General features: G+C 37.5%; 1 protein-coding gene across 2 annotated transcripts in view; it reads left to right on the forward strand.

Annotated features, from left to right (window-relative positions):
• The window catches only part of L3MBTL3 (L3MBTL histone methyl-lysine binding protein 3), a 111,564-nt gene that overhangs the window by 52,979 nt on the left and 38,836 nt on the right, over positions 1 to 19,749 (forward strand). For both annotated transcript variants that reach the window (XM_002923340.4, XM_002923341.4), the window contains 3 exons: positions 6,738 to 6,814; positions 8,928 to 9,013; positions 10,849 to 10,959. In XM_002923340.4, the coding sequence (XP_002923386.2) occupies positions 6,738 to 6,814; positions 8,928 to 9,013; positions 10,849 to 10,959 (274 nt within the window). The remainder of the gene's footprint in view (positions 1 to 6,737; positions 6,815 to 8,927; positions 9,014 to 10,848; positions 10,960 to 19,749) is intronic.

The following is a 19,749-nucleotide window of genomic DNA, read 5'->3' on the forward strand; positions in this document are numbered from 1 at the left end:
CTGACTGAATGGAGGGTTCTTGGGGAAGGCTTTCTGGAGGCTGTGGGATTTGAGCTGAACCCTGAAGGATGATAAGAATCAGTACTTAGATGCTGGGATGGAATATTCCTGGCCAAGGAAAGCATTTGCTTGTGTTTAGGCCCAGGGGAGCAAACCAAGGTATGTTTAGGGAACGACAGCCCATCTATTTAGTAAGTGACTTTACTTTTCTAAGCCTTAGTTGCCCCCTTTGCAAAAGGGATAATAATATGTATCTCTTAGGGTTTTGTGAGGATGAAAATAAAAGTTTTAGAAGCAGAAACCAATTTTTCAGAAGGCTAGAGAGATGACTGCAAGGGACTTCAGGGAGAGAAGTTTGGCCCTGAAGGTGAAAGTGGATTATGGCGTGGGGCCAGTCAACAGTCAGAGCAGGGTTTCTGCACAGAGAGAGTTTTGAGCTTGGTTTTCAGGCTGAAAAAATGAGGCCACCATGAGGGAGATGGCTGAGACTGTGGTCCCGTAGGAAGAGCTCACCTGGGGGAGAAAAGAGCTCCCTTCCCTGTCAGCCCAGAGAAAATGAAGAAATGACGGGAAAATTTCAGAGTAGCGTAATGACATGGCATCTCCTTTCTCTTTCCCGATGAGTCGCTGTGTTAGTGAAAAATCATGTTTTAAGCTTAAAGCAAATTAATAATATTGAAAACAGCTACTGTGGGGAATGGGATTGGAAATGAATTAGGGAAGAAAAGAACTACGTCACTCAGCCTGATGAGGTCTGGGGTTTAGTAGCGAAACACAGAGTAATGCAGGCCCCTAAGAGCTGGCGTAGCCCCGAACCAGGAAAGCAGGGTGCTGGGAAATAAATCGAGTCATCGTGCTCTGGATTCAGGGAGTAGGCGAGGCCAAGTGTCCTGTATTTCTTCAAAGAATTTGAACCATTATTGCTTGAAATGAAGACTTTAATAGTTTCCTTAAGTGAGCATCTTGAAATGTTCTTGTTTGACTCTCTGCCTAGATTTGCTGAACCCAGCTTGTGTGCATTTTGTTGAGCTTTTGGCTGTGACTTGATAAAACAGGGATCTCTTTCTTTTCACCTGGAAGGCTTGGTGAAATCACTTAACCTCTTTCTGTTTCCATAAAATGAATATCTTAGCATCTACTCTCTTTATCCTTATATTATAAACCTGAGTTTTTCATGAGTGATTTCTTTGGTTTCTGACCTTTTCAAAGTCTACCAGTCTAGGTCTGATTGATCTTAGCAGCCTTCATGAATAATTTGCACTCATCTTGTGAAACGGACTTTATTTTTTTAAATTAAGATTTATTTATTTAAGAGAGAGCGCACGTGACCTTGTGTGAGCTGGGGATGGGGGGGACAGAGGGAGAGAATCCCCCAAGCAGACTCTCCGCTGAGTGCAGAGCCCAGCATGGGCTTCGATCTCACGACCCTGAGATCATGACCTGAACTGAAATCAAGAGTCAGCCATTAACCAACTGAGCCACCCAGGCGCCCCTGAAATGGACTTAAAAAATGTTTGACATGGACTTCTATGATGATATATGTAAAAACCCAAAAGAAAGAAAGGGGGGTACAGTGATCCAACAGTTTACAAACTTCCCACCATCAGTTGTTCTATAATTACATTTCTTGCTAGTTACATTTCTGCTTTTGAACACTAGATGGGACTAAGAGCTGACTTGTTTTACAAGAATAGTAACAGAAAGGATTTCACAGCCTTCCAGCTTCATTCTCAATGAAGTGTTGTTGGCTGATGGACAGAGTATGGGTACAATAGATGAAAACAGGGCTATTTCTGTTTTCTTGACTGAGATGGCTTCCTGTTGATTTTAAATGGTGACTTTGATCAATATTTAGGCAACATTAAAACCTTACATGAGATTCGAGTAATGCAGCAACGTGTGCCCGAGATTCACCACAGTATTTTTCTTAATTGCAGTTTATAGAGAAATGCAATAAAATTAAAAGAATTAGTAATGTCACTGTTCTTACTTTAATCACCATGAGCCTGGCAAGTGATTATAAAAACTATTTTATAGCTGTATTAGACTGGGAAGAAAAAATTAGACAAATGTTGTATATGTTTTCTTTTTATTATTTTTAATGAGCCCTATGTGAATTAACATCTATCTCTAAAATAAAATAAGAATTTCTCTGAAATAGAGGCAATACATAATCAGTAATAATCCATAACCAAATGATTGTCTCAGAAAAGAGTACGATAGCTGGAAATAGAGCTTTTATAGCCTTGTTTATACAATTTGTAACAGAATACTTTTATTTCATTTCCAGTATAGTTAACATACAGTGTTATATTAGTTTCAGATGTACAATTTAGTGATTCAGCAATTACACACATTATTCAGGGCTCATCCAAGTGTATCCCTAATCCCCTTCACCTGTTTCACCCATCACCCCACCTATGTCCCCTTGGTAACCGTAAGTTTGTGCTCTACAGTTAAGAGTCTGTTTTTTGGTTTACCTCTTTTTTTTTTCCCTTTGTTTTTTTTTTTTTCTTTCTTAACTTCCACATATGAGTGAAATCATATGGTATTTGTCTTTCTCAGACTTACTCATTTTGCTTATTAGCATTACACTCTTTAGATCTATCTGTGTCATTGCAAATGGCAAAATTTAATTCTTTATGGCTGAATAATATTCCATTGTAAATACTTACCACATCTTTATCCATTCACAATTGATGGACACTGGGGCTGCTTCCATAATTTGGCTATTGTAAATAATGCTGTGATAAACATAAAGGTGTATATATTCTTTTGAATTAGTGTTTTTATATTTTTTGGGTAAATACCCAATAGTGATTTACTGGATCATATGGTATTTCTGTTTTTAATTTCTTGAGCAATTTCCATATTATTTTCCACAGTAGCTACACCATTCCCATGCATTCCCATGACAGAATGTATTTTAAGGAATTGTATACTAAAATATCTTTTATGAAATTATATCATTAAGAAATGTACCAACTGCTGTATGAACTAGCAGTGTGTTTTCTTTTCACATTTCTAAAATAATGACATACACATATACACATAACCCTAATACATAGATTAAGAGAAATAATAGTGTGGGAAAGGATAGTAGGAGATAACAAGTAAATAAAGGAAGAGAAAGGCAGAAACCTTTAACTATAAACTTAAAGGTATTTTTCACTGAAATAACTCTGAAAAAAATCAACATTAAAAATTGGGGCTATATCAACTCACCTTGTTACTGTTCAGGGCTACTAATTTGAAAGTTGGTTTGAAAAGAGGTGACTATATGTTGATCTCATTCACTTAGAGCATTTTTTAGAAAGTTCTTTGTTTTTCACTAATCATAAGACTTTTTTGTTTACCGGAAACTCTAGCCACTGTGTTACCTTTCTGGCTTTCTGTCTTTTAGTTTTCCATCCAGAGGACTACGTTGAGCTTTCCTGATCTTTTAGGATAGACTCAACGGATCTGGTTAATAGAGCAAGACTGGACTACTTGGCATCCTTTAGACCAACATTTTCCAAACTCTGTTCTGCAGAACACTGGTGTTCCACATGATGTTAATGGATTGCCCACTAAAGCAGTATTTTAGAGTTAAATATTTTTAGGGAATGCTAGGTTCAATAATTTGAAATTTGCTTGTTTATAGTATAACTTCACAGTCTTTAATAGGCTAATGATGCATTAAATATCTCAACCATTTGGCCCTGATTTTTTTTTTTTCAGCTTCATTATGCCGTTTAACTTTGAGAACACCAATAGGAAATGTTCTACAACTTTTTTTTAATATAGATTTTAATTGTGATATGTCTCTAGATGCCTATACATTTATTTTGTAATCCTGTTATAACTACTCCCTTATAACTGTAGCCTCCACTGCCTTATAGTATGTTTGTTTGCCTGGCAAAATCCCAACCCTGGTTGAACTAACTTTGTGCCTACTTTATGCCTGTGCCTGAGTGATTGAATGTAGCTAGAAAAGGCACAATATGCTCCCTGGTCTAACATGTCACATTCATGACTGCTAACCTCAGGTGGACCTTAAGGCCTGCCCCATAATCCTGTTCAACCAATTCCTGTCTGTTCTTCCAGACCACTAAATTCCACTCCATTTTTTCCCTCAAACCTCTCTCACTTCCTTCCCTACCCTCTCTCTCAACTGATAACCTTGTTTCCTGGTCAGTGAGAAAAAAGACCCTCAACAGAGATCTGTGTGTGCTCCCACTGTCTTGTCCGGTGGGTATATTGCTGGTCTCTGCCCATAGACTGAACCCTCTCTGTGACTCTGGGTGGTACGCCTGCCCCTGCCTTGGTGGCCTGCTCTCATGCACGAGAGTCCATTCCCTCTCACCAAGTCGTTTCTCTCCTCTGCATCAGTAGGTCGTTCCCTCTCTGTTAAATTATTCCTATCAGTATCCAAACAGGAGAAGGGATTTGGGGGTTTTTTGATACCCCTTATAGACCTAGCACCTAGAACACTGCCCTGGTCATGGTCGTTGCTCAGCATATATTTTCTTGAATGATGAAGTAATACTTCCCATCTTTTATAAAGAGTTTTATTTTAAAGCAATTCTAAACTTCAATAGTAGAGAGAAGGGTGCATGGCTGGCTCAGTCAGTAGAGAGTGTGACTCTTGATCTCAAAGTTGTAATTTTGAGCCCAACGTTGGGGTGATAGAGTTTACTTAAAAAAAAAAAGTAGAGTTTACTTAAAAAATAGTACAGAGAATTTCCATATGTGCCCCACCCAGCTTCCCCTTGTGGATTTCCCAACATAAAAAAAAAAAGAAAAACAAGTTTCCTTTTGCTCTCGGTTTCCTTTTAAAACAGCTCCTTAAGCATGTTTTCTCTACTAGTTGACTCCATCTGCTGTCCTTCCATTTTACTCTTAAACCCACCCTATTCCAGGGGCACCTGGGTGGTGCAGTCGATTGAGCGTCTGACTCTCGGTTTCTGCTCAGGTCGTAATTTCAGAGTCATGGGATCAGTCCCCATGTTGGGCTCCGTGCTGAGCTCGGAGTCCACTTGACTTTCTCTCTCCCTCTCCCTCTGCTCCTCCCCATCCACCCTACCTAAAATAAATAATTAAATAAATCTTAAAACACACAACCTCCCTATTCTGGTTTCTGCCCTTTCTTATCCTCAGCTCTACCAGAAGACCCTTGTCAAGAATGCTGAAGACCTTTACATTGGTAAATCCAGTGGTCAATTCTTGTTTCTTCTCTTCTTTGATCCAGCATCAGCATTGATTTCTTCTTTCTTTCTTTCTCTTAATTTATAGACATTTCTTCTTGGCCTCCTACCTCTTCTGTTCTCTCTCTCTATTCTCTGGATGGCCTCATCTCTCTTCATGACTTTAAATATCATCCCAAATACTGATGACTCCCGCAATTGTGTTTTTTCCCTTGATCTTGTCTTTAAATTCCAGATTTTTATGTTCATTTTCTCTTTGACTTCTTGTTTGTCAAACATATGTTGATAACAAAACTCTTCACCATTTGCAATGCCGAAGACTGTGTCTGCAGTCTTCCCATCTCAGGAAATGGTCCTGCATTCTTCCTGTGGCCCATGCCCCAAACCTTGGAATGTTCTTGACTTCTTCCCATCATTCACATTCTATATCAAATCTACCAGCATATTCTGTTGGTTCTTCCTTTAAAGTATAGACCTAAAAACACGATCACTTCTTATTATCCTTACCACCAGCACTTTGGTCCAGGTCACCATCATCATCTCTGGCAAAAGCCTCCTAAGAGCCTCATCTCGTTTCCAGTGTGCTTAATTGACTGTAAAGCAGTCAGAATAATTACTTCAAAACCTAGATTATGCCACTGTACTGCCTAAAACACCCTGCATGATATTCTGGTAAACATCATTTTACTCTGAGTAAAATCCCAAGACCTCATCATGCCTAAAGACCCTTCCTGATATTATTTTCTATTCTCTGCTTCCCTCAGTCTATTCTTGACACAGCGGTGAGACTCCCACCCCATATCCTTTATACTTGCTGTTCCCTCTGCACGGAATGGCTTTTCTGTTACTCATTTGAGCGGCTCAGTTCTCTTTTTTCACTTTCTTTAGGTGTCACCTTATTTGACAGGCCACCTTGACTCTGCTGTATAAAGGGGTGCCTTTCCATTTTTGCTCTCTGCTTCTTTCTTCCACTTCCTGTCCCCGTAGTGTTGTGCCTCCAGGGTACATATTTTGTTGATTTATTTCCTGTCTCTTCCCAGTATATTGCAGATCCCACAGAAGCAGAAACTTTGTACATGTTTTATGTGCTACTGTATACTCAGTGTCTATCCCAGCGTCTGGTGCATTGTAAGCACTAGGTGTTTAAATGAAGGAGTGAGCAAATGAATGAAATGGGTTGCATGTTAAGATGAGGAATACGTAGAACAAGTTTGATTAGGAGCAAGGATTCAGATGCCACGAAATGCATGCTGCTAAAGAGGTCTTAGGAAAGTATGGGCTTGACTGAAGTAAAGATGACAGAGAGGAGAAGAAGGAGGTGAGACTAGGAAGGGAATACCCCATCTTAATACCTGGTCTCTGTCATTCTGACAGATGATAGAAATAGTATGTGTGGTTTTTGAGGGTGATCGAGCTTCTAGCTTTTTGCATGTTTGCCCTTACAGATGCTGAAATAGTTTTCGCTTGCTTGTGTATATGATTATGTACACATTTGTTTGTATTTGAGAATTTATCCTGATAATTACTGTTTTGTGATTTATATAACTACAGGTGTGAAGCTTCAAGTCCACATATTCATCCAGTGGGTTGGTGTAAAGAACATAGAAGAACACTTATTACTCCACCAGGTTTGTGTTTATCATGTATCTAATTAATTTTTTGTAAAAGATTTTATCTATTTGTAGAGAGCACAAGCAGGGGGAGCGGCAGAGGGAGAAGCAGACTCCCCGCTGAGCAGGGAGCCCGACATGGGGCTCTATCCCAGGACCCTGGGATCGTGACCTGAGTGGAAGGCAGACACTTAGCCCCCTGAGCTACCCAGGCTTAGAGTCTATTTGAGGATTCTTGCTCTCTCTCCCTCTGCCCCTCCCCCTGCTTGTGCATGCGTATGTGCTCACTCTCTCTTTAAAATAAATTTTAAAAATCTTAAAAAAAAAATGACAGTTTGCCAGCCTTCTCCACTAACATAGTTTTTTTTTTTCCCTCTGTAATTAATAAGTATTTTGTGGAGAGATACTTTGGGATTGTGTAAATATTCTGTACTTCATCCCTGTATCACTCATAGTTTTTAACATCTGTTGATATTTCTAGTATGAATTATTTTTCTGACAGCTGCTAAATGCTAATTTTTTTATTCCTTGTGCATAATGAGTTGATATTCTTCTGCAAAGAATAGCTTTCTCATCTTCCCATTTATTCATTCAGTTAATTTATTTATCTCTGCATGGACTCATACATTACTGTTCTTATCAATGAGCTGTCATCTATAAGCAGCATTATTTACTTTTCATGTCCAGATTTTCTCAGATTTGGCCCGTGGGAGTCTCTTTACGCTGGTTACTATGTCCCTTGACATGTTCTGATTGTTTTTTGATAATTTCCTACTTTCCGGCACAGCTAGGCTTATCTTGTACTTTCCCTGATTCAAACTAAAATCTAAACGGTAGATGTGTTCATTGCTACTGGGATGATGTTACTTCTGTCCTCTCAGAGGATATAGTCAGGAAATACATCCATATAAAAATATTTTAAAATTATGTATCTTTCTATATCTGTTTAGACATTGGAAATAATAAATTTATATCATTAGCTCCAGTTCCTATCCAAGACCCCTCGGTTTATTCTAGTTTCCTACTTTCTCTATTTATACCTCTTTTTTCAGTCAGTGAGAAACCTGCCTTCCTTTATCTCAATATATTTACCTATTTTTTTCAGTTCTCTTTATGTAGCCAATTTCCCACCCCACTGAGCCGCTGTTAATTCCTGCTCAAGCTCGCCTGATGGATTTTGGACTTGGGAGGAAACAAAAGGAGGCAAGAGGAAAGAGGGATAGTTATTTCTACATATTATATTAATTCTGTTCCATGACCTGGGGCGCTTGGGTGGCTCAGTCCGCTGAGCGTCGGATTCTTGGTTTTACTCAGGTCCTGATCTCAGGGTCCTGAGATTGAACTCTGCCCAGGCTCTGAGCTCAGCATGGAGTCCGCTTGAGATTCTCTCCCTTTTCCTCTCCCTCCCCTACTGCCTCTCCCCGTTCACACTCTCTCTCTAAAAATAAATAAAATCTTAAAAAAAAAACAAAACCACAACTGTTCTATGACTTGATTTTGCTTGTTTGTTTGACCTAAAATATGATGATATATCTGGAATATGTCCCATATTAGTATATATAAATCTGCTACATTCTTTTTCTTTTTTTTTTTTAACAAATGCTTTCTGTTCCATGTGTACTATATACACACACACGCACACAAATTTATATTTGCACATTTTCTATATTATTAAACTTTTTACATTTTTACATTAACAAACATTATATTCGCACATTTTTTCTGTATTATGGTTATTAAACTTGTTTTTACATTTTTACATTAACAAACAACTATGCATTGTCTATGTGTACGTGAGCTTTTCCTAGATTAGTAGAAGTAGAATTAGACATTAAAGGGTACTTTTGTTTGTGTGTATCTGTATATAGGACTTACCTGAGAATATAAATTATACGTATACACATACGTTGAATTTTCACTTAAAAGGTAATAGAGAAGTCGTGATCAAGATGAAAGTAATGTAATTATTACAATTAGTGCTGCGTGTGTTATTCAGTTTAAAGTTGTTATGTGGAATAGGAACATGACTTCCTAGGTTATAGTAATAATATGTCATGGTTTTACAGGTCAGTTTGTGGTTCTCACTGTCATTTTGGTTAAACCTGACAGGACTTACTTTTTTCTTTCTTAGGTTATCCAAATGTGAAACATTTTTCTTGGGATAAATACTTAGAAGAAACCAATTCTTTACCTGCTCCTGCAAGAGCTTTCAAAGTGGTGAGTTAATCTGTTTTACAGTATTTGATTAATTTGTGTTGACAGTAGTGTTCACTGAATTCATTGAATTTCAAGAACAGAAAGAGATAGATAGTGTGAGTGAACCGGGGAGGGAAACAGAAGGCCACAGAAGACGTTTTTGACTTCTTACAAATTTGAAAGTCAAAATTGTTACTGGGGTTTTTGTTGTTTGCATCCAGAAAATACTTCCATTTTGGACTTGTCTCCTTGGAAAATAATTTTGCTTGAATTTGTGTGAAATGAGTTGGTGTGATCTTATGGTTAACTTCTGTTTTTCCAGCTAGATATTCTGAAAAACCAAAACAAGACGGGATATTTTCTAATGAAAATTATATTTAATGACTCCTTTAGATTTGTTTATGGCAAGCTGAGTTGCTGTTTTTCATTATTGCTATTAATGAGCATGTTTAATTATCAAAATACAAGGTCACCTGCTTTTTTGTATAGTATCTTTCTAATCAGAGCCGTTGCATCTTACATATAATTTGGTAAGATTCAAAGTAATCCTCATTTCTTTGCAAGGGAAGAATAAGTAATGAAATTTATTTAAAATTTTTTTTCATCTCTAACAACTTCCTTTATAATTTATATTTTTCTGTAAATTTAAAGAAAAATATATTAAATACTTTAAAAATATTTTAATGTAGCATAATTAGTCTGTCATAGACATCACTTTTCTTTAAATGATTTTCTCATGTATAAATTGCTAGAATTTTTAATGATATAATAAGAGGTATGGGTCCAAACATAGAAAAGAACATCAAAAATTTTTGAGAGAAAAAAGTATATGACCTGAAGAAAAGCCTTTGCAAGAACATTTCTTATTCCATCTGATGGTAAATGTAGGATTTAAAAATGAATGGTTAGAGTTATGCCCTCCTTAAGAATTTTTACCTGACCTCTAACTTTAACTCAAGCCATTGCAAAGAAGAATTGCTTTGCACTTTGCTTTGAACTGAATAAAATCTCATCACCATCAGTCCGCACATCTCCTGTTGCATTGATAGCAGAGAGAAAACTATGATTTCTCTAGTGTGGGCTTCAGGTGCCTCGCATTGATTGTGTTTTATCCTTTACATAATTTTCACACTTAATTTTCACAGTCACGGTTTTGTTATACTCAATATAAAGAACAGGGGCACGAAGCTCAGAAAAGTTAAGCAGTTTGCCTAACACGACAGTCCCTGAGGTTTTCCGGGGGTCCGCCGGCACTGAGGCATGGGTAGCTAAGTGCAGGAGCAAAGGGACTCCTTACTCATTCCCTTTGCTCCTTACTCATTCCCTTTGCTCCTTACTCATTCCCGTTCTTACAAGAGGGATTCCATCTTACATGTTTTGATGGCTAATTTTCATTTTTTAAAGACATCTTCTTTTTGTTCTCATGATCATTTCTAATCTGTGTCACTTCCTCTTCCACTTTAAAGTTCTTTCCTCTCTTTTTATAAATTATTGTAATGCTTGTTGTTTTTTGCCAAGACACCTCCTTCTAACTCCTTCTAACTAACTGACAGCCCGCGCGCACTCCTCCTCCCTATGGCTCATCAAATAACTGCACCATTTTGAATTTTATCTTAAGATCTTTTGCTTTCTGTTTGCTCCTGTGGCTGTGCGCTGGCTGTGTCTGTTGCCTCGGGGTTTGGCCATGTGATTTGGGATTGTGTTTTTTGATAGGGAGGGTAAGGTCCAAAGCTATTGTAGGAACTGACGAGTTTGAAGGTTGATTCTGTAAATAGCTCATCTTAATCTGTCTTTGTGACACAGAGCCCACCTTCTCTTCCTCTGAATCTTACCATGTAATATTTTCTGTATGGCAGAAACCTCCACATGGATTCCAGAAAAAAATGAAGCTTGAAGTCATAGACAAAAGAAATCCTGTGTTTATTAGAGTGGCAACAGTTGCAGACACGGATGATCACCGAATAAAAGTGAGTGTTGTCTGTTGGGGTTTTGTTTTGTCTTCTGTTACAAGATATCTTGGATGGAAACTTCGGCAGATATTCAATTTGTAAAGTCCTATAATTAGTAAGCCTATAGGAATATGCAGATGAAGGGGCTGTGCATCTTTGTCAATATTTATCCAGGTTCTTCCCTTTAATCGATGCAAGAAGTGCTCTTTATTTATGACCGACATTTGCTATGTTGGATCTACTTTCTTTCTCCGAGCACACCCTCAAAATATTAAAAACCAGTCATAAATAATAGAGCAGTTTCTTCTGAATATGGTACCTCATTCTCTAATAGTATGCCTTTTTTTTTTTTAAACTTGAAGGTTAATGTGTTTTGATGGGGTTGTATTAGATGTAGACTTTTCAGAAGTAAAGTACAGAAGTGCAGCCTTTTAATATAAGACGAGTAGAGAGAAGTGATCGTATAAGGCAGGTCAGATTGTACCTCTCGCAGGGTAAGCAAACGTTCAGGAAGGAGGGTTGTTTGTTCTGTCCGAGGGTGATCGCGTGAAGTGTAGCTGGAGTTCCAGGGGAGGGTGAAGAGCCAGCCAGAAGTTCTTCTGTTTCTGGCTTCGGCGTTAACTTCACTCTCAAACGAGAGCAATGTTCTTTCTACTTAGTCCACAGAGTTGTTTGGAATTTCTCCTCAGAATAGTAACAGTTACAGAAACAACAAGATGTTAGATTGTCATGGTGTTTTACAGGGTAACAGTGTTCTTCCATTATTTGACCTTTGTGGTGGCAACAGTGCAGGAGATCTGTGTAACTATCACTATTTTATCTGAAGCGGAGGCATTGAAAGAGTTAATGAATTAACTTATTAATTCCCGGCAGTGGCAGAACGAAGTCCTAGCCCTAAGCTCTAGGAGTCTCTGTTTATGCTCTTTAAAAAAAAATAAAATAAAATGAATCACATATTCAGCTATCTCTAATGAGATCATATATAAAAAATTATAAAATAACATGAAAAACATGTATAGTGTGGTTTTGTATAAAATAGAAATTTTACTGTTTTAACTCACTGTTTTTCAGATTACATAATCATGCAACATTTTAGAAATTATAAATAATAAAGAGCCTATTAACCTTTTTCAAGTGCATTTTCCTATTAATTGTCTCCGGTGTGATAATGTAAATCATAAAGCAATCAGTATTTTAGGACCAGAAGTATTTTTTAAATAATCTAGGCTACTGATCAGAGAACTGGAGAACTATGCAAAATACTATTTTTAAAAATCAAATTGACCAGTCAGAATTGAAAAAAGAATTGGGGGAAAATAAAGTGTTTTGGTTTAGGTGCATGAAACATTTATTCTCTTACACAGCCGGCAGGACTATGAAATAGCTCGGCCTTTCTGAAAAGCAGCTGGGCGAAGGCATCAGAAGTCTTGAATGCTACTTACCCTTTAATTCAAGAATTTCAGTCCCAGGAATTTATGTTAACAGAATTAACCAAAGGGAATATGCAAAGATAAAGACTACAAGGAAAATAGAGCGATGCCCTTTATAGTACTTAAGATTGGGAACAACCACAGTAGAGTATAGGTAACAAATTACTGTCTATCTATATGATGTTAACTATTTAATATTGACTAGTGTAAAAAAACTCAGATTTACTATTCTGTATGATGTCTGGTATTGTTTTTTAAAAGCATATTATGGAAAGAAACTGACCAAAATAATGACAGTGCTTCTCTTGGGGGACTAAGATTATGAGTGATTATAAATGATTTCTTATGATTATAAATGAATTATAGATGATTAGGTTTTCTTTTTATCTGGTTTCAGGAATACATAGTAATTACTTTCATATTTAAAAAGAATTTTAGATTAACTCTGATTTTACACGTGAGAAAATTTTGGCCCAGAGAGGTCAAATACTCCAAAGTGGGTAGTTCATTTAGCTAATAGGAAAGTTTGGGCTAGAATCCAACTCTTTTTCCTGCTGGCTGAATTCTCTTTCCAATATAACATCTGGTTGTTTAACACCCAAAAAAGAGCTGGCTTCGAGGTGTGTAGTTGACAGTTACCTTTTCACAAGTAGCAGTGTGAATTTCATAGCTGAAGGTGAACCTCTGAACGAGGACCTGTGTGATTATAAGTCTTCAAAAGGTCAGTGAACAGGTGACCATGACTCAGTTTCAGGGTTCATCAGGGACTTATGAGATTTATAGAAAGCTTTCATTCATAGGAGTTTCTCTAGTAATATGGGAGATGATGTCGCAAGAATGCTTATTTTTCTTTACCCTTTCAGTAGTTATTTCACATTTTAAAAAATTTTTGCATAGTCTTCCATTCTCATGTTATTATGAGTAAGTAAATCTTGTTCACTGCTGAGCAAAGTAGCCTTTTTCTTAACAACATTTTGTTTTTCCTAGAGTCCGTAATTTCTTGTGTTTTGATTTTTTTTCATTTTCTGTGCTCATGGTATCATACGTCTCCAGGTGCTCCAAAAATCGGCCATGTTTTTCTGTCAAAAGCCCAAGTGTATTTTTTTAACCTCTCTCTGTATGGTTTTTCTTCTTGAACTCTTTTTCCTACAGCTTAGCAGTCACCTAGGATGAGCTGGGTGGTTCTACTCTAAGCCTTATTCAAAGCTTTCATCCTGAAATTGCTCTTTGCTGACAGACTATGTTGTATTTCATTTTTTTTAATCACATATTTGTTTTCTTCTTAGTGTATTTTGTTATCTTGCTGAAACACATTTTTTTGTAACTTTCTAAGGGTGGATGAAAGACATCTTTTTTTGACTCCTCGCATGTGAATATTACTAGTCTTCCCTGGGGTTCATACTGTGCCTAGGTGTGGAATACTAGGTAGAGAACCGTTTCCCCTCAGAAATTAAAAACATTGTTCTGGGGCGCCTGGGTGGCACAGTGGTTGAGCGTCTGCCTTCAGCTCAGGGCGTGATCCTGGCATTGTGGGATCGAGCCCCACATCAGGCTCCTCCACTAGGAGCCTGCTTCTTCCTCTCCCACTCCCCCTGCTTGTGTTCCCTCTCTCGCTGGCTGTCTCTTTCTCTGTCAAATAAATAAATAAAATCTTTTAAAAAAAAAAAAAAAGCAACACATTGTTCTGCTGTCTTCTCACTTTGGGACCCTCTCTCTCTACCCCTGATGTTCACGTGTTTTGTGGTGTCATGTCTGGATGTGAGTCTTTTTCCACTTACCATGCAGGGGACTCAGGCTTTTTACTGAGGAGCTTCATGTCCTTCAATTTTTGGAAATCTTCCTTGTATTACTAGTTTGTTGACTTCCTTTTGTCATCCTGTCTCTTCTCTTTCTGTAAGTCCTGCTGCTCTGGTGTTAAACCTCTTGAATTGACCGTTGATTTTCTTTTTTTTTCTTTTTTTTTTTTTTTAAATATTTTATTTATTTATTTGACAGCGATAGAGACAGCCAATGAGAGAGGGAACGCAAGCAGGGGGAGTGGGAGAGGAAGAAGCAGGCTCATAGCGGAGGAGCCTGATGTGGGGCTCGATCCCATAACACCGGGATCACGCCCTGAGCCGAAGGCAGACGCATAACCGCTGTGCCACCCAGGCCATGACCGTTGATTTTCTTATACTTTATTTCTTGTTTTGCTTCTCTGATATTTTTATTCTACTTGCTAAGAGATATCTACTCTATTTTCCAAAACTTATGTTGCATTTTTAATTACAACTCTGATTTTTTTTAATTTTCAACAGTTTTTTCTTATTTTCTAGTCTCCTCCCCTTTTTAAATAGCATCATCTTTTTATTACTTGAAGCAATATTGTTTCTTATCTCAGGATAGCAGTGATCAGTTCTTCAGTTCCCTGCTTATTTCTTCTAAATTTCTTTATTAGTTAGACTCTGCTCTGCTTTATTGGAGCCTCTCCTCAAATGTCAGGTCCTTGACTGGCTGTCTCCTTTAAGAAAAAGGTACTTAAAAAGTGAACTGTATTTTCATGGGCGGGACTTAGAGAGGAGTGGACTTGGCTGTATGATAAGAAAGCAAAGAGCCAGCTTTTTCACAGGGAGATCCCCATTTTTTGGCATCTGAGTCCTTGTCTGGAGCCTTCCAGTTTCTGCCAGTCTCCTCCCTGGTGGCTGCTGAGCAAGACAGAGAGGACTGGGTTGGCATGTGCGGCTCAGTTCCTGTGCTTTCTGTCCCTGTCCCGCCCGTTGCCATGGCATGTTTGTTCTAGAATTCAGAGCCTTAGTGATTTTGCTTCTCTGCAAGGTAAACCTCTACTCGTTGTAAGGGTCAAAGGGGCAGTTACCTTGCTGGGTGGAGTGGTCGAGTGGGGAAGCGACAAAGGGAGTCCATCTCCATGTTGCCTCTGAGCCAGTGCGGCTGTTTTTCGAGACCCTCCTCCTCTCCTACCTGCTGCCGCCAGATTGAGTCCTTCTTGGGTTCTGCCAGGAGAGCCGTTTGCTCTGGTCCCATTCTTCTCAGGCACCTGGGCTGCAGTCCACACACTCTATCCTGTAGGTCAGCACTGCTGCGTTTGCCCTCCATACTTACCACTGTCACTTCTCACCCGTCAGCCACTCCTCTTCCACATTTGTCCTCCCTTGCAGATAGAACTTTAATTTCAGAAGAGAGTGGAGATAAGCACCTGAATCTATAATGTGCTTTACTGAGTTGCCTTTCACAAGAAGAGAAGATCCAACCAAACCTTTTTCTTTTTAAGAAATAGCTTTTTAAAATCTCATCTGTCTTATTCTTGATAAGTTGTCAATAACGGGTATTAAGGTTTTATAAATTTTCCAAATAATGCCTCTGGATAAAAATGTATCCACTTTCCTTAACTATTAGATATGTGTGAGTTAAGTCTTCCTCACTATACTTTGATACATAATCATCTTATTTCCTTCCTTCCTCCCTCCCTTCCTTCCTTTTTGAGAGAGAGAGAGAGCGCAGAGGTGGGGGGTGAGGGGGAGAGAGAATCTTAAGCAGGCTCCATGCCCAGTGTAGAGGCCAACTTGGGGCTCCGTCTCACAACCTTGAGATCATGACCTGAGCCAAAATCTAGAGTCAGACACTTAACTGACTGAGCTGCCCAGGCACCACTCATCTTATTTTATTTAGAATTTTTATTAATTTCAGCATTATTGCTGAGTTGCTTTCATATATAATTGTATTTATAGTGGAACATTTGTTTTGTAAATATTTTGTATGTCTCTTTTGGGTTCGTAAAATTTTTAAATATTTCATGTTGTATGTTTATGTATCTTCCTTTTTTGTTCTTTGTTAGACATTTTATTTCTTTTCAAAATAGTCCCCAGCAAGAGTAAAACTATCACTGAACATTACTAAAGTGTCTGATTTTTTGTTTGTTTAAAACCTCTTAATATGCCAGCAACTGAAGGTAGTAGAAGTTAGAAAAGATGAACTAAAACTATACAAACGTTAATAAAATTATTTCATCTGGGCTTCTAGAGTGAGAATTGTGATTAGGGTTAGTATTAATTTTTGCACATATCTTTACCTAATTTCAGATAGCATTTTTAAGTGTATTTGGTACTTATCAGAGAGAATTTTATTGTTACCTCTGTTCATAATATCTAAACTAAATTTTATCTCTGATATTGAACCCTTGAACTACTAAAATTCTCCAGATTATCTACCAACCTAGTTTATAGGCGGTATTAGATTTATTTATGTTATCTATAGTACATTAATCCTAGAAAGATAACTTCTCATTGCCAAACCGAGATTGCAGTTTCACAGAAAACTATGAAACATTGCGGTATCACCAGATGCTAGATCTACCATAAACATTCTTAAAAGCATATGCAAGGAAACTTTTAAAAGAACCCTTTTATTTTTGATGATACCAAGATTTTCAGAGACTATATTGGTATACAGTAATGTACTAGTTAATATCCATGGGTCTCAATTCTGAGCACACAACACAGTTACTTAGGAGTTGAGTAAACAACATATACATGCACAAAGCCAAACCTATGGATTAACAATCTCCTGAGCGGACTCAACCTTTTTTCTTTCTTTCTCTTTCTTTCTTTCTTTCTTTCTTTCTTTCTTTCTTTCTTTCTTTCTTTCTTTCTTTCTTTCCCCTTTTCATCATAGAGAAAATTCTGGTATGTATCGGGGACGGAGAACCATTTATTTGTTAGGATTGAGTATGTTTGCTATAGGAAGATACCTAAATTTTTAAAAATTTAGTGGTTTAGCTACAACAAATGAGACATGAATTATGTGAATATTGATTCCAGTGTAAAAGAAACAGAATTTAAGAAAGTCAAGATCAGAATCCAGGAAAGTTTCATGTTTCTAGTAAAACAGAGTTATCACTTGGTAAGTTGAAAATTAGGACACTTTAAACTTACTGTAACACTAAGTGACGTCTGTTCATTTATTGGTAGCATTGATAGCATAAATTGATATTTTAGAACATTATCATGAATGTCATTTCACTGTTAGTGAGCATTGTTTTTGATCAGAGGAAAGGAAAGGATTACTTTGAGTTAAGCAATTTTCTGTGCTGCTTTTATATTCAATGTATGTGAATGATAAGTAATTTTATTTGGACCCTTGAATTTTTAGGCTTGGTTCCTTCTCCTAACTAGCTGTGTGATCTCTTCTTTAAGATAATACCTATGAATTCTTCCAGGTATGGAATTCTGTGGGCTTTGATTCTAGGATTAATTGATTTCTCAGGTTGAGAAAGTGGATTCATTGTGAAGGATGTTATTTTTGAACCTGTATATATGTACTTTATTTATTTTTTAGTAGGAATAAATCTTTTTATTTTATTTTATTTTAATTTTTTTATTATTATGTTATGTTAGTCACCATACAGTACATCATTAGTTTTTGATGTAGTGTTCCATGATTCCTTGTTTGCTTATAACACCCAGTGCTCCATGCAATACATGCCCTCCTTAATACCCTTCAGCAGGCTAGCCCATCCCTCCACCCCCACCCCCAAAACCCTCAGTTTGCTTCCTGGGGTCTATAGTCTCTCATGGTTCATCTCTCCCTCTGCTACCCCCCTTCATTTTTCCCTTCCTTCTCCTAATGTCCTCCCTGCTATTCCTTATGTTCCACATATGAGTGAAACCATATGATAATTGTTTCTCTGCTTGACTTATTTCACTTAGCATAATCTCCTCCAGTTCCATCCATGTTGATCCAGATGTTGGGTAATCATCCTTTCTGATGGCTGAGTAATATTCCATTGTATATATGGACCACATCTTCTTTATCTATTAGTCTGTTGAAGGGCATCTTGGCTCCTTCCACAGTTTGGCTATTGTGGAATTGCTGCTATGAACATTGGGGTTCATAAGGCCCTTCTTTTCACTATGTCTGTATCTTTGGGATAAATACCCAGTAGTGCAATTGCTAGGTCATAGGGTAGCTCTATTTTTAACTGCTTGAGGAACCTCCACACTGTTTTCCAAAGTGGCTGTACCAACTTGCATTCCCACCAGCAGTGTAAGAGGGGAACCCATATATATATGTACTTTAACAACTCTGTACTATTCTGTCGTACAGATGTACCATAATTTAGTTAGCCAGTCTCCTAATGGTAGATCCCCAGCTTGTTTTCTACTACAAACAATGAGTTGAGTTACTGAGATTATCAAGTCAAAGGTGATGTATTTTAAGTGATTATGATTGCAAATAATGCTCCAGAAGTATTTGCTAATTGATACTACTGTCAGCAGTCCATGAGAAAGCTTTTCATTCTCATACTCACCAACTCTAGGAATTGCCAAAATGGAACAGTTTTGACAGGTTGAAAGAACTGCATCTTGTGGTTTTAATTTGTAGTTTTTTGGTTATAAGTGAAATTGATTATCTTTTTATATGTTTACTAACCATTTATAGTTAGTTTCTTATTTATGAGCAATTTATGTCTATTTTTCATCTTTCTCTTGGACTTTTAATATGTTGATGTATGATCTCTATATAAGTTAAGGAATAGAGTACGTTGTTACATATGTAATAAATGTGTTTTTCGGCTTTCTCGTGGGTCTCCCATCTTTTTTGTGGTTTTTGCCACTTGTTACAGAATATTTGCCACTCTCAAGTTTTTAATGTTCATGTAGTCAAGTTGAACAGTCTTTTCTTTTACAGCTTTTGAGTTTGGTGTCTTGCTTACAAAGGTTATCCTACTCCAAGATTACAAACACATTCACTTGTTCATTGTTCTGGAACTTTTATTGTTCAGCTTTTGATGTTTGCATTTTTCATCCAGTTGGCATCTGTCGTCTTGTTTAGGAGTAAGGGATTCACAGACTGGAGAAGGAAATCTAACTGACAGACTTGATGTAAAAGTAAAATATATATGGCCTTTTAGTATATCCTTTCATCCTAAAAGATAAAATATATGAAATACTTAAAAGCTACCTAGCTGATCTTTAGTGACCCTGCCTGAGGGACCAACCTCTCTTTCACATGGTGGCCAGTAACAATGGCACCGACCACTCTATAAAACCTCTTTGAGAGATATTGTAATTATTTATGAGAAAAAAATGATACTTAGAAATGCATTGGATGGAGAGATATTCTGTAACCTGGGTGTATTTCTAATAGGACACTGAATTTGTTTACAAAGCCTATTTCGCATAATTCTAGGAGAGTTGAGATTTATATGAAAGGCCCTTCTGCCTCTCCACTCTCCCCTCCCATCCTCCCTCCCTGCCCTTATTTATTCATTACTGAAGTAATACTCACTGGGTATTTGGTGTTGCTCAGATGAAGATATTACGTACTCAAGTTGTTCTGGTGTTGGAAGACAGACATAATAATATCTCTGTAGAAGTACTCC

Source organism: Ailuropoda melanoleuca, chromosome 10 (assembly GCF_002007445.2).
Source record: "Ailuropoda melanoleuca isolate Jingjing chromosome 10, ASM200744v2, whole genome shotgun sequence".
NCBI classification, from domain to species: domain Eukaryota; kingdom Metazoa; phylum Chordata; class Mammalia; order Carnivora; family Ursidae; genus Ailuropoda; species Ailuropoda melanoleuca.